Source organism: Ambystoma mexicanum, chromosome 8 (assembly GCF_040938575.1).
Source record: "Ambystoma mexicanum isolate Mex_15411 chromosome 8, UKY_AmexF1_1, whole genome shotgun sequence".
NCBI classification, from domain to species: Eukaryota; Metazoa; Chordata; class Amphibia; order Caudata; family Ambystomatidae; genus Ambystoma; species Ambystoma mexicanum.
This window is the reverse complement of record NC_090929.1, coordinates 1,244,627,597-1,244,642,473: the sequence shown is the minus strand read 5'-3', so window position 1 is coordinate 1,244,642,473 and position 14,877 is coordinate 1,244,627,597. Positions and strand designations below refer to the sequence as shown.

General features: G+C 45.0%; 1 protein-coding gene across 1 annotated transcript in view; it reads right to left on the bottom strand.

Moving 5' to 3' along the window:
* Positions 1-14,877, bottom strand: part of MYOF (myoferlin) — a 1,388,224-nt gene that overhangs the window by 478,692 nt on the left and 894,655 nt on the right. The window contains exon 30 of the mRNA XM_069611360.1: positions 7,392-7,500. Within this exon, the coding sequence (XP_069467461.1) occupies positions 7,392-7,500 (109 nt within the window). The remainder of the gene's footprint in view (positions 1-7,391; positions 7,501-14,877) is intronic.

Below are 14,877 nucleotides of genomic sequence, written 5' to 3'. Positions count from 1 at the left end.
ACATGAGGTATGCTTGAATTTACACGCCATAACCTGTCATGTACCTCACCTTGGATGCACTATCAGCGCATCATTTATATTAAAAACATTTTTGTTCTTTATCAAGTCATGGGTATTAGGTCAGTTGGCTAATGCCACCATTGCAATTTTGCAGCTTTATCATCCAGACGCCAAACCAATGATACGAGTATCACCTCCAATAACAAGGTATATTCTGGTCTATGCAACTACATTTAATGTTTTCTGAACCTAACCTCATCATTTGGGTGTTCTATTTCAAATTCTGTTGCTCTGTTTCCTACCTCCCCACCTTTCTCCAGATCTTTTTTCCTCTCTCGGGATGAAGCAACTGAAATAACTACTGATTCGTGCTACATCTGCATTCCTCCAAATTGACGGTATCTATAACTAATTTGGATTTGTCATGAATTATCTACCAATATGGGTTGATGCTACTTGTTATGTTGCAATGTAATATTATGTTGGGTAAAATACACATGCAATTGGGTGTTTTGTCGCCTGCACCACGTGGACCTTCACACATACAATAACGTTGCTTTTTCATAGGACAAACGTTTGTGTTGCTATGCAAACCCTTCCCCTCCCCTACTCCCCAATATTGCTTTTTTATTAAATTTGATTCAAAATTGATTTGTGTAAACTCTCATAACTACTTTTTTATTTTTTATTTATTGTTTAGAATATTCCAGCCTTAGTTGAAGAGCAAGGACTGCTTGAAACACGTCGGGCTGTTTCAAATCATAATAAATCTGCAACTTTACCAGTGTGCATTTTTCTTTGTGTCGGCGCAGTGAGACTGGATATTCTTCTTTGTCTTTCATTATGGTGGTGTACTCAGGCAATGTACCCACAACTCCCAGTCATCTGCAGCCCCCTCCCAGCACTGATTTCACGGTGCAAGCGCGGTGTTCTACGTTTTTTTTATTTATTGCCCATATTTCATTTCATTACCTGCAAAAGCCATATGCTCTCAGACTCAGAACAACTGGAAGAGCAGAACCAGCTACAGGATTAGGCCTGAAGGCAGGTTATCATGGTAGAGTCTGATACAAAAACAACAGTGACTGCGGACTGCTGTGACAAAGCCAATAACTGGGACTTTTCAAAGGTGGGGTGTGAACCTCTCTCAGCCTAGGGTAAGAGGCCTACCAGGGTTAACTCCAGCGCCAGTGCTAACCGCATCCCACCCACGGTGGCCAGTGGCAGTAAAAGGTTTCCCAATTCAAGCCCTTCCCACTCCTTTTGTGCCAATTTGTGCAGAACCATGTCTCCAGCCTAGCCTCCAAGCACGTATACTCGTCAGTGCTCTTTCCCTTGCAGATGCAGACACGGAAGTAAAAGGGGAAGAAAAGCCAGGAAATCCAAGAAGAATCAAGTGTCCAAAAAGGCGCCAATGCTGTAGAGGTGCAACCACTACTGCAGTGGTTATCAAGAGAGATTCTGACTGGAGCTGCATAGCAGCGCAAAGCTGCCGCACCGCAAGCGAGACCAGCAAAGCCTGCCAATAATATCGAAACTAAATGCAATCCACTAGGCGGCCCTGGGCTTGAAAGTGGAAGGTTCCCCAAACTTGCCCAAGTGGACCCCGTCAAAGGGGCCCTGAAAACAAAATTCAACACTATTTTCCTAGCACCGTAAAACCTCCCTGTCGGCAAGCCCACACACAGGAAATGGGTGGGGTTAAGAAAGTGTTTTGCTGCACATGCAGACCGAGGGAAGGAAGAAAGGCGATTGGAAAGGGACAACTGGCCAACCCTCACAAAGGGAGGGATATACAAACAAGGGACAGGAAACAGGAAGTGTGGGTGTATCAGTGATGTCAGAGGAGGAGGAGGAGGAAGAGGTGGATGACAGCGTCTAAGAGACCAGCAGAAGGAGGGAGGGAGCAGTGGCTTGTGGAGGAGTGTGTTGGATCAGGTGAGGCATTGTGTTAGGAGTGAAAGTTGTTCGTCACCGTCCATGTTTGTGAAACATGTGAGTAGAAAGGATGGTGTAAGGTGCGAATGTGAGAAAGCTGATACAGTATGAAAGGAGGATCATCGAGCAGTGGTGTGGTAGGAGTGGTAGTGAGGGAGGAGGTGGACTAGTTTTGTTTGTTTATTTATAGGGCGCCAGAAAAACCCTTGGGTAACTGGGCGCGCAGCATAACACGAATACTTAGAACTTGGTTGCAGGTTACAGAGAACAGGTTGTTAACAACATATGTAATATACAATAATTACATTATATACATTCTTACTTTACAAATGGAGATAGAGTTATTATAGACAGATACATTATGTACATTTTACCTACGAGAGTGGATGGTGTGTCTTAGGTTTCAAAGGTCATTGCTGCGGAGCAAAGAGCGGGTGTGGTGCCTGAAACTGTTGTAGGACTGGTCTCTTCTAAGTTCAACTGGTAGGGCGTTCCAGTACTTGGCTGCTTGTACGGGGAAGCTATTGCCTCCTGTTTTTTTTAGTCGGAATCTGGGGGTTTGGAGGCAGAAAGAGTTGGCTATTCTGGTTGGTCGTGCAGAGGTTTTTCTTGTTATTCTGTCCCTAAGGTATAGGTGATCCTATCGCAAATTTTCAGCCAGTTGTAGTTTCTGCGCGCATTTGAGATGTGCTCTCTGATTGGGAGGTTCAAGGCCGTTCTGAGTGCATTATTTTGCAGGGTTTGGAGTTTATTGATGATGTACTTATTAGCTCCTGCGTAGAGTGCGTTGCAGTAATCAAGTTTTGAAAGGATTAGTGCATTGGCTAGGATAATGCAGCTAGCTGGTGAGAAGAAGGGTCTGCATGCTTTGATGAGTTTACCCGTATAGGCAGTGGATGAGGCTAGGGAGTTCACTTGTTTCCTTAAGGACAGGGTGGAGTCCAAGTAGAAACCAAGGGTCTTCACCTCTTTGGCGACAGGGATAGTGTTGCATTCGATATTGAAGGAGCTATAGTTAGAGTCAAGTTTTTTTAGGTTGTTGGGAGAGCCTAGAATGAGGATCTCTGTTTTTTCGTCATTCAGGCAGAGGCCATGGGTTGCCATCCATGCCTGAATGAGTGTGTACATTTTATTTACTAAAGCTGTATCCGTAACAAAGTTGCCCGAAAGGGGGATGAGGATCTGGGTGTCGTCTGCATAATTTGTGTAGGTGACCCCCAGTCTGTCCAATTTGTCGAAAAGAGGTTAAGTAAAGATATTGTACATTGTTGGTGAGACACAAGAGCCCTGTGGGACTCCACATGTTGTCTGGATCGGGTCTGCGGAGTCAAATGTAGAGAAGACTTGCATACTTCTATTGTCGAGAAAGGATTGAACCCAGGCTATAGCTTCACTTGAAGTGGGCGGCTGACACTAGGTGTTTGCAAAGTACTGCGTGGTCCACTAGGTCAAAGGCCGCCGACAGATAAAGGAGTAGCATAGCTGTGTTTCCTTTGTCGTTGAGCTCGTCAATTTGGGCTTTGAGATCTATAAGTGCGGTCTCGGTGACGTGCTGAGGTCTGAAGCCAGATTGACGAGTGCCAAGGAGTTGGTTGGTCTCCAGGTATTTTGGGATTTGGAGGTAGGCCACTGTCAATTATCTTCAGGAGGAAGGGGACAGTGGTGATGGGCCTATAGTTGGTGGGGACGGAGGGGTCCAGGGTTTGTTTTTTTTAGCAAGGGGAGTACCCAGGACTCTTAAGTTGTTTGGGAGTGTGCTAGAAGAGAAGGAGGCGTTGATAAGTTTGGTGACGAAAGGGGCTAGGTCTCTGGCGGCATTCTTAATTATCTGGGCCGGGCAGTAATCGCCTTTGCAGTTTGACGGTTTTAGTGAGGCAATGATTTTTTCAGTTTCAAAAATGGAAACCTTTGTGAATTTGAACGGTGTTGAGTTAGGATTAGGAGTGGTCGTATGCGTAGACGTACTGGGAGTTTCGCTGAGCGGAAGCAAGGCTTTTTTGAGTGTAATTTTGGATTGTAATGTTTTCAATTTATTTGCGAGGGCGTTTAGGATATTGGTACACCATTGCTCATCTTTGGGTACGTTATCGGGAGGAGGTATGGGAGATTCAAGTTCTCGCAGGATTGCAAATAATTTCTTTGTGTTGGAGCATGCGTTGGAGATTCTATCGTTATAGACGTCTTTTTTTGCTTGAATGATAGTTTTCTTGTAGTTAGTGGCACATAGTTTTAGTTTAAGTTTGTTTTTGGCTGTAAGGGTGTGTCGCCATACAGTTTCAAGCACCTCTCTCTCGGATGTGATTGCTCCTCCTTTAGGGGATTTTCCTGGTTGCCATCTATGAGAGCATGAACGTAAAAGCTCAAATCCATAAGGAACGTCTACATTTGGACATGTTGTGCACTTTCAAGGCCAAAGACAATGGGCCTCATTACGACCCTGCCGGTCCGGAACGAACAGTGGTGGTAAATCCGCCACCACCGTTCTTTCCGGACCGGCTGATTAAGAGTCCTGCAGGCGGGAGGTGTCACTGGCCTGGCGGGTTTAACACCACCCGCCTGCAGGCAGACATGGAAACACCGGCACCATTACAGCATGGTGCCGGTGTTTCCACTTCCCCATTCCCATGGAGTCCTATAGGACTCCATGGGAATGGGGATTTACTAGGATAGGATTTCAGACAGAGGAAATGTTTTCTTTGACAGTACAGACCCTTAGCTTTGGTTGAGGTAGGGAAAGACTTCCTAGATTTGGGATAGTGATGCATTTTCCAACCCCCTTATTTGATAAAGGTCTATAACCATAAACATGAGCTCTCTGTGTCCGCATCTCATTCTTAGCTCCTGTGGAGAGTCAGTATAGAGGGGCCAACACAAAGTGGTATTGTTTTCAACATACCCAGAGTGCCTTGTCTGCATAAAGTGGGGAGGGAAGGGGAGTCTATGTTTGGGAGCCCTAGCTAAATCCATGATTGTGAGACCCCTCTATGGGCCTCTCCTTCATTTCAGCTACTTTCCTCTACCTGCCCATATCAAAAGGTCTCCAGTAATAAGCACCCTGATGTGAGGGGGCCATTGCGATGACAGGACTGCTTTGAAGCGGCAGATCACAGGGCACATGCCATGGAGCATTCCTGTTTCCTGGGAGGAGGTGTCAACCCTTTTCAGGGGGATCAAAGAGATGGCTTACTGGGCTGGATCCAACATGGTTGTTGTGGGTGCAGCAGGCCTAGACATCTTAATATACACACACAGGCCCTGTCATGAATGAGTGGCTCTTCACCAAGCGGTCAATAAATGACAAATGCTTGTGGTTGTATAATTGTGTAATCTCAGCCCCCACTATGGCAAAACTAGACATGGCTTATATTTAGAGATGAATCTAGCACTAGGCTGCTGGGGGACACAATACGTTTTTTAACCAGAGGTGCATACAGTTAAAAAAAACCACCTCTGTCTGTAGGAACTTTGTGTTCCAGCTGCTGTCTTCACCAAGGCACATACAACCTATAAAACTGCCATGCTGGGAACAGTCAGGTACATGTGCATTATGCTTCTTAGCTATGAGCATTATGAAAGTGAGGTCAGATTAGTGGACCTCACTTAGAAACAGAGATACTTGCATAATGTGTTCATATTTTTTAAAAAAAGGAAAAGCTCATGCTATCCCATCTATCATCAGATGGCATTCTGTCACACTACTCTAAGTTACAATCCGATAGGATTGAATGTTGTAAACCAATGTGGAGGTAAATGAATGACTGAGCATTGTAAAGGTTTAAAGAGAACTTTATTATCTAAACAGGTAGATGACCCTGTTGGGCTTGCCCATTTCATGCTGTGAATTCGCACGCCATATCATAGGATGCAGAATCTGTACCGCAAGTGATATTCTGAGTTTGTAATGGCTATTTTCACTCAATTCCCCAGCTTCTATCAGTTGCTCATCAATTCACTTTCAATTGACTCCAAAAAGGCAACAGGATTGTTACTCTGCAGCCCATGGGGGAAGATGATGAACTGAACACCACCATGGGTACGTACTGTTTCCAGCCTAATAGGAAGATGATAAACGCTGTAGGAGCACACCACTGATTCCCAATCTGGGCTGCTTAAATGAATAGAAATGCCCCCATGGTCCCAATTAGCCAGAAATTGGTATGCACTGTGCTTTTCATAGTGTCCTATTTTTTTAAAGGTAAAAGAAGAAACAGAGCTCAACTTGAGAGAGGGTGGGTAGGCTGCTTGAAATAAAGAAACCATCAGGGAAGTTCTCAAAACAATTGCCCTGCATCACACCATTAACAGAAAAAGTGTTTCAAACTTCACTGACAAATAATTTGCCAAAGATACATCAGCTAGAAACTGATCTGGGTAGCTGTAAGGAAAGCTTAAAGAATCAGAGTAGTACACATTGGAAGGGTCGTGCCGAAGAACGATTTTTCCATGGAATAATACATTGATACTTTTATAGATCGCAGGAGTTTGTACAAGAGAAAAAGAAAAACAATTCGGCCCCCCCAAAAAAGGTCTTTCAATAGACTTTGTGAACAATTTGCTGGGAATCTCAGGGTGCACTGCAGGTGGGATCACTGTCCGCTAGGCATGACCAGATGGCACTGTAGGTAGGGGCTCTGTGGGAGTGGAATGGCTAATAACCGATCCTGATGCCATGGGAAAATGACATGGCAGGCACTGTCAAGTCATCCTCTCTTTTGAAACATAGTTGAGGGAAGCAGATCACGCACCATATACTCTTAGTATAAAGTTGAATATATGGCTTACTTTAGTAAAATCGCCTTGACTAAGGGTTATATTAAAGGTGTTTTGCTAAGAGTAAAAAAAAGTTACTTTAATTCTAGTTGTCCTCTAGAGTCTGGACCAGTCTACTAAACAAACAGATTAGCTCAATTACAGGCCCAAGAAACACTCAAAAGGTGGCTAAGGTGTACAGCCTCATCTGCTGTCGTTGTGGTGCATGGATAGAAAAGGTTTCTCATGACTTCTTATTCTGCCGCATTATGCACATTTATCGGAATAAGGAGGGCTGGGCTTTGATGGGTCTAATGAAATGCAAGGTTGGAAACAACAGACACTGTACGAGGTTCTATGGTAGACTCCGGCACAATTTAGACATGGTTAGAGAAGGAGACAATGCCAAAACTAGCTTGAGACCCTAAATGGTAATGTGGTTAGACAGCTTAAACACTGTCCATATCCAAGACAGGTTTGTTCCAATGCATACGATTCTGCTATGAAATGGTACTGCCAACTAAGGGAAGTATTTTCAGAGCTTCGAGAGGTTCAACAAAAGCCAGGTTCCATAGCACATTAACTCAATTATCCACCTTGTACAACATTCACTGTTATTCAAACAATGTATAGCATGTTACATAGCAATGTTCAACCTACTGCTAGGGCAAACGGGTGCTGGTGCAGAAAGTGGAAAATCTTACTGTCAAAAGTGCAGGAGACTATTGGAGTATTGGCACCAAATACACTGGTCGCAGATTCCCTTCCTTTTTCAGAGCTTTTCTCATCTTGATCACCACTGATGTCTGCTCCCTACATTTAAAAGGCAAAATAATGGAATGACTCACATCGAAAAAGCAAAATCTAATTTGAACATGTGATTAAGAAAAAGGGTAGCAACATAGTAAACAATAGCAAATTTGACATTCTGGGTAATTGACCCAATCCTTACTGAGATTCAGAAACCTGCTGTGCAATCAGACATCATACATTCTTTGTTCTGCCTGATGAACTTCCACTTCAGAAGCACATGATTTTAACACATTCAGGATACTTCAAAGTCTATTACTCACAGTCAGAATGAAGGAGTTTCTAAGAGCCATCAGGTCCTAACCTCAAGGTCAGCAGAGTATTAGAAACATTACACACAAGGGCATAAAAAACAAAATCAGAGGTTGGCCTACTCATACGTATGCAACCCACATATTTTTAGATGTGCTTGCTAGCCGGTCCGATAGCACAGCAAGTAGAGGGCCAAACTCAGCCTTTCATCCTTCCGAGGTAGATGAATGAGCACCACACACTGTGGGTAATAATAAGCAGCACTCAGATACCGGAGGGTTCGTAGCGCTATATAAATGCTAAATTATTATTATTATTATTATATATGCCTTCCAAGTCTGAGCTTCTCATTTGCCTGTTCAGAACATGCCCAGGAAATGGCACAAGGTAGACCAGGGCATTTCTGACCCCTGCCAACCTTACTAGCATACAGCATAGCAATTTGCATGTACGCCACAAGTCTTGCTTTACAGGTTTTCATTCATATCCCTTTAACTAGGTGTAGGTACAAAAAGGAAGGATTCCAGCGACTGGTCCTTTAAGGCCCACCACCTGAAATAGGCCCTTCCATGTGATACTGTGCAGGTCCTGTGTCGGATCAGTGCTACACCCTAGAGAGTAATAAGCCACCCCTAACCAGGCCTGTAGCATTTTGCAGCATCTTCTGCAGATGCTCTTTTCTAGCTGACCGAGTGCTGGATCTGTCTGTGCTGAATTCACCCAGGGCATTATCCCTTTGTGTGCCACCAACCCAGTAGAGAATATAGTATGTTGGATTGAGTCTTAAAGGTTGGTGGGAAACATGGTTCCCTCCCTGCCTCCACCCCTTTGTTAAGGCTGTGCAGCCAGAATGAGGAGTTCAGGATGGGCGAAGTAGCAGATGTAGTTTTTTGTTGCTGGGATGTATAAGGTACGTTCCTGGGGGAATGCAGGCTTTAGCATGCTCTGGCACTACCAACACAGGTGAATACATTGCTAGGCAGACAGTTGTTAGCCTTAACCACGTGTTGTCCTCATCACTGTCCCCCAGACCTAGCAAACCGTTTAAGTCACCCGGGTCAGACAGGCTGGTGTACAGTCATTTCATCACAGAAATTGAATTAACATGCAATTTCATCTTCACACAGTCATAAAACCAATGCAATTGTTGCAGTGTATAAAAGGAAAGGAATATGGGATGAGCTGGGAGGGACCTGGAAACAAATAAGAACCAAATGGGGAGGGACAAAAACCGGATGTAGACAAGGTGGACATGGCTAAGGAACATGGGCCGGGTGGAACAGTAGGAGTATTGAGCAAGGCCGAATCGCAAGAGGGAGAAGCACAAGGCTACATATCAGAACTGGGCTATGAGCAGCATGGAGACTCGTTCGGATATGGAGTGGAGGGGGGTGTACATGGAGATTTGGAATGGGGACTGGGCAGGCAAAGGGTGGAGACTCATGGAATGATACAGAAACAAACATGGACTGGAAAGAGCATAGGGGCTGGAAAGACAGTGCGAGTTAGAGTGCTGAGAGGGTTTTTAGGGTACGGTTCTGGGAAAACAACATTAGTTGACCTACAAAGGTTTGACACAAAACATGGCCGGGCAAATGAAGGCTCCAGAAGCAGTCTTCTGGACACTGCAGCCTCTTTTGGGATTTTGACTCCAGTGGCCAGATGCCTTACTACATGTGTAATCCTGGGAGGGGAATCCCAGCGCACAATTAGTACAACCTGCACCATTCAAACAGTGGGTGGCTGTCCCTTCTTGGGCAGTCAACTTCCTTAGCAACTGCCTAGCAACAGTGGCATCATGCTCTGGCAGGAATATGTAGTGGTGCCAGACAGCCCCACTACCCAGAACCAGCCATCTCCTTCATACCGAGCATTTTCTGGATTTCTCACAGGAAGCCAACTCAAGTCAATAAAAATGTACAGCCCTTTTCGAACCTGGCTGTAGGAAGACAGCCAAGAAGGACAGAGCAAAGCAAGTCTGAAAAATATCTGGTGTTTGGGGGTGGGCATTAACTGGCAGTGTTTTCTCTAAAGTGTAAAATCACTTAAAATGGGAAAGGTTATCCTACACTGATCTTAACAGCAGTGGGAGTATTGCTAATGAAAGGATTTGCTCTGGTAGTCATAAGTACTTGCTAAGTTCCCTTAACACAAGTTAGTTAAGCCAGGGAATGGGGTTGAAAAAGACTGTGCTCCAAAGAAACAATAATAGTAATACGTCTAGGATCACACAAACCATCTTCAGGTATGCTGTAGGTCCCAACAGTGGTCAAAGTGAGTGGGAGCGGTGCTCCTCTTTTTTTTTTAAATTTAGTTTTACGGTTCCTATACTTTTATTTTAAAAAGAAACCGTTTGGAATGGTTTTGTTTTAAAATAACAGTGTAGGAAGAAGTTGAAACCTGCACTTTCAGTGCACTACACAGAATGTTCCCTTAAACAGCAGGTACATGTGTTTGGAGGTTTGTGTTGTATGTGGGAGGGGGCGTGGTGATGGGGTTTGTGGGGAGTGGGTGCAGTCCAGCAGTGAACATAGTTGTGTTTCTTCTTTTCGCACACTTCGACCACTAGGTCCCAATGAAGTAGGTGGGAGAGCTGCTGAAAAAAATTATTTTTAGTGACATGGGGGATGAGCGTGCAAGCGACATTTGGGTGAGGGAGCAGAGAGATGGAAAAGAGCAGCAAGCAGGAGTAGTAAGAAGGCATGGAAACTTACAGGAGGCTTCAGGTGGGGAGATGGAGGCACACATGAACATGGACGAGGTAAGGAGATAGTGGGCACATAGATAAATAATAAGTAGCGGGCTGAGAAAGAGTAGGAGGAGCACAGAAAGAGAGAAAGTGGGATTATCAACACTGGTCAGCAACAAGTTTAATTTATCTTGCAACCCACTGTGGTGGGTGCACATAGAGGGGGAATGTAAATGAACACGCATAAAGGATTTGACATTTTGGATTCCTTGCTCCCCTTGGGATGAAGAGGGTATTTACAAACACACAAAACATTTAATTTCAATATTTTTACAATGAGTAAATGGCATCTTTTACACAATGCAAAAATATAACCCAGCCCACACGCTACAATCGACTTAATCTTATTTGCCACAATTTAAGACCCACGCAATATCAAAACTGTTTGAGTAGTAGCTTTTTCAAGTATTCACAAGCCATCATTTATGTACAGGTAAAGGAGATTAGGTTTTCTGCCATGGGGGTTCACTTACTCCACAAGTTGAACTTTTATTTGATAAGAAACGACTAACAGTAGAGGTTCCAAACAGACCACCTTGACTGTGAATACATTTACCTCTGTCGCCACCATTGATTGATGTATTACATGATGCTAACTGTTTTTGCAATTGTACAATTCATGTGTTGATTTCAATTCATTTTGATTTAAAAACTTTTTAAGATAGACAGTGTTCAGATTACCGGAGTACCTTTGAATGCTCTGCTCTGTCAAACAATAGCCTCCATCACAACTAGTAACAGATTACCTTTCCTACCCCGAAGAGACTGCACTAGATTTTTTGTTCGATTAGTGCAACCAAGATTCCTTCACGATTACTACGGTCCACTTACATCATCACGAGTTCAGACCTGGAGGATCCACGTCATCTTATATATCTGTTACGTGGATCGCATCCTATGATATGCAGTCATGGTTTCTGCAGCATCGTCTTTCCTCCCAGTATTGACACTGCATCGCCTGTGAAGTCTATGACCTCCGAAGTAGTGTCATCCTCTAGAGTCTAAAAAGAACCATGATGCACTGCCTGTTTCGGAATCCTGTTCCCTCCAGTTGTCAGGTCTTGCCATAAAACCCAGTTTCTATTCCCAGCCTTTGGTCACTGACAATTCATGGGATCACGTAATTGTAATTTGTTATTTATAACACGCTTAACACCCAGAGGTTTCCAAGTGTGGACCCGGGTATCGAACCTGTGTTGCTCCGCATCATCTTGCTTCCAAGGCGAGCACGTTGTCCCTAAGCTATCCTCCCGAGACGTCACTTCTTCCCACGGGGAGCCGTTTTCTGTGAGGCTAGGGAGGCGAGGCCACTACCCGATAGTCCCCCTATGGGTTGTAAAAAACAGGAGGACAGCGCAGGGAGAGATTCCCCCCACCCCCAACATCCCGCACCCCCGGTGGGGATAAAGACGTGCCTTCCATGATGGATCTCCCTAATCCCCTGACCCTAAAGACTATGAAACCCTTAAGATTTGTTGTTCAGGCTGACAGTACTTCTGTGCACTATTTTGATACTCCTCTTCCTCTTGTAAAATTAGATAGCTTGAATATGAATACTCAGTCTAAACAGGATATGTACTATGAAGGTACTGTGAAGAACAACATTAACCATCATGCTGGGATGAGGAGGAGTAGTCAATTAAGCCTGACAATGGACTATGGAACTCCGCAGGGGAGGTCCCAGCCAAACAAGATAAAAAACAAAGAAGGACTTACTAAAGAGAGCAACGGGCACAATTCCTGATCAACCCAGGAGATTCGAACTGGGAGAGAAGACGAGACGTAGCAGGAGCAATCCAGACGCTGGGTGAACGCCGGCCGCAGACCAGAAGAGTCATTTTATGGCTGAGCAAGAATACTCTGAGCTGGAAGCTGATACCCAGCAGACGGTGGCGTTGCCTCGAGGAGGCGGACCGAGTGGTCCCACAATTCGCTGATACCATATGCCCAGAACGCCTGCAGAGATACAGTGGGGCAGCGGGGAAAGGAGAGCGAAGCTGAAAAAGTGTTGGCTGGGAAACGCCCGAGACCCCAGGAAGAACTGCTGATGTGCTCGAACCAAAATAAAGTTAACAGGAGCTACGCAAGACCCGGTAGGGGTGTGGTGATTTGTGAAACAAGCCCCGTCCGTGATCTCCCTTGTCTCAGTAATTGCATCGCGAATAGGACCTGTGAAAAAAGCCTCGGGAGTTCCCGGTCATCCCAACAAAGACATTGAGAATAAGATTTGTAATCTTCCTCACCCTAATAGTTGCATCAAGGATAAAAACAGTTATAAAGAACGCTTTGGAAGGAATCTCCATTTCAGTAACTGTTCCAACAGTAACCAAAATGAACAGAGCCTTGGTAGAAGTATCCCTCATCTCAGTAAGTGTGACACGTTTGTCAAAGTCAGAGATCAAGAGTGTGGTACATTCAAAATAGCTGAGAAGCCTGGAAGGAACTAGAAGGGCTTAATAAGAACTATTGTGAAAACCAGATAGAAGAGCACTTTGAGTCACGGAACCAGGAGAAGGGAGTCTTTCTCTTGGGTTGCCTTTGTTGAATCAGAAGCTAAAGGTTGTACAAGATGGTCAATAGAAGGTTGAACCTGTGGAGCCAGGAGAAGGGAGTGATTCTCCTGGTACTATTTAGGTTTCTTTCTGTTTAGCGGTAGGGCTAGAGTAGAAGAGGTTTTTGCACAGAGGATGGATATTTACCCTGAGGAAGACCCCAGTTATTCCTTGGTTAGGTAGGGATTACCCTTTAGAACTAAGGAAAGTTAGGTGTTTTTGTTGTTCTTTCTTTAACTTAAATCACATTGAAATGCCACCTCTTTCTCAGACTCCTCCATCCAGCACGCCACATCACCCACCCTGTACTTGCTCAATCACCCAGACCTTCAGATGTGTATTCAGTGAGGCTTTGAAGACATTCTTAGGTCAACCACTGTACTCTATCCTGAGGAAGCTGGGAAGACAACAAGCGATTTGGAGGACTTGGCAGAAGCTGTGTTCTCACTCCTGTACTCCATACGGACAAACACTGCTTCTCTTTGACAAGGGGAAGCCTGCTGTTACGCTCACCTGATATCCCCGGTGGCATCTGGAAGGCTCTGAGACCTGGAACCATGGATGTGTAGTTGCCCAGTGCTGAATAATGAATCTGCAATTACAGAAGGATTGATTTGTGATAACTGTCTCTAATGGGTGAATCTCCCCCCTCCCTCTGATCGATTACCCTCCCACTGGGTTCTTTTCTCACCTTCGTTATTTGTAGGGTAAGCTATCCGTCCTGCGTTTCTTGTGCAGGGGCGCTTGACGGTTGTTGGCGAGCTGCCCGAGTTGCTTCACTGGTGCAGTGTGCCTTCCTTGGGCCCAGGCCTGCTGTGACCCCGAATCTGCTGGTAGGCAGGTAGGTTTGTTAACTAAGTCTTTGTTCTGTTTATGGTGGGAATACGTTAATGTCTTTATCTCCTTCTTTAAGGTCTTGATGCTGGCGTGCCGGATGGAGAGGCACGTTTTCTAGGTAAGAGAAAGCGTGAAGCGCAGCGCCTCTATGGTGTTTTAAAGCTAACCTGTGTTTTCTTCTTCTCCTCACAGGCCACTGCGGTGCTGTGAGTGGATGAGAGCGCGGTGAAAAACTTGCCCCCGGAATATGTTAAGGTTAAGTACAGCGCTGTGCGGTTGTTTAATATTGAAAGCGAACCTGAATATGTCTCTTTTCCTTTGCAGATGTTGCTGTGGTGCTCCGGATGCAAGCGTGGCGTAGCGCGATGGAATTCAGGTAAGACTTTCGGAATTCGATGTTCTGGAAGCGTACGTTCTAATATTGTTTTTCCCTTTCTCGTTATTGCAGGTCGCAATGCTTGAACAGCAGCTGTGGAGCGGGTCGCCAGTAGTCATTAAGCTAGTACTCACAGGTGATTGATGGTGGTTCTTCTCTCGGTTTCCACAGATTGCAGCCCAGTTGAGATGCTGAGTACTGGATGGTGTTTTTTCAGGTAAGACAGAATAATCTTGTTCTTGTAGGATTACAGGAAGATGCTGAAGACCAGGAGCTGGACACGGTGAGCGTCACGCTGCTGGTTGCAGAACATGAAGCATGTTCTGCAGTCAGGGTGTGGTTTATATAGCCCAGGTAAAGTAGTACCAGGGAAAGTAGTTCCAGGCCTGCCACACCCAAAACACTAGACCACATTGCTTGGTTCTTAGAACTAGACTGTGTGGATGCTTCCATGTTGGATTTAAAGGCCCATGTATATAAATGGGACCTAGTTTGAACAGCCCTCCCTTCCTACATATGAGCCTGGTGCCAAAGTCGCCAGGACTGGCTCCCGGAGCCCTTTTGCAGTGGCTTTAAGGCCCTCTGGGTTCTGGTGGGTTCTGTGCCCCCTCACA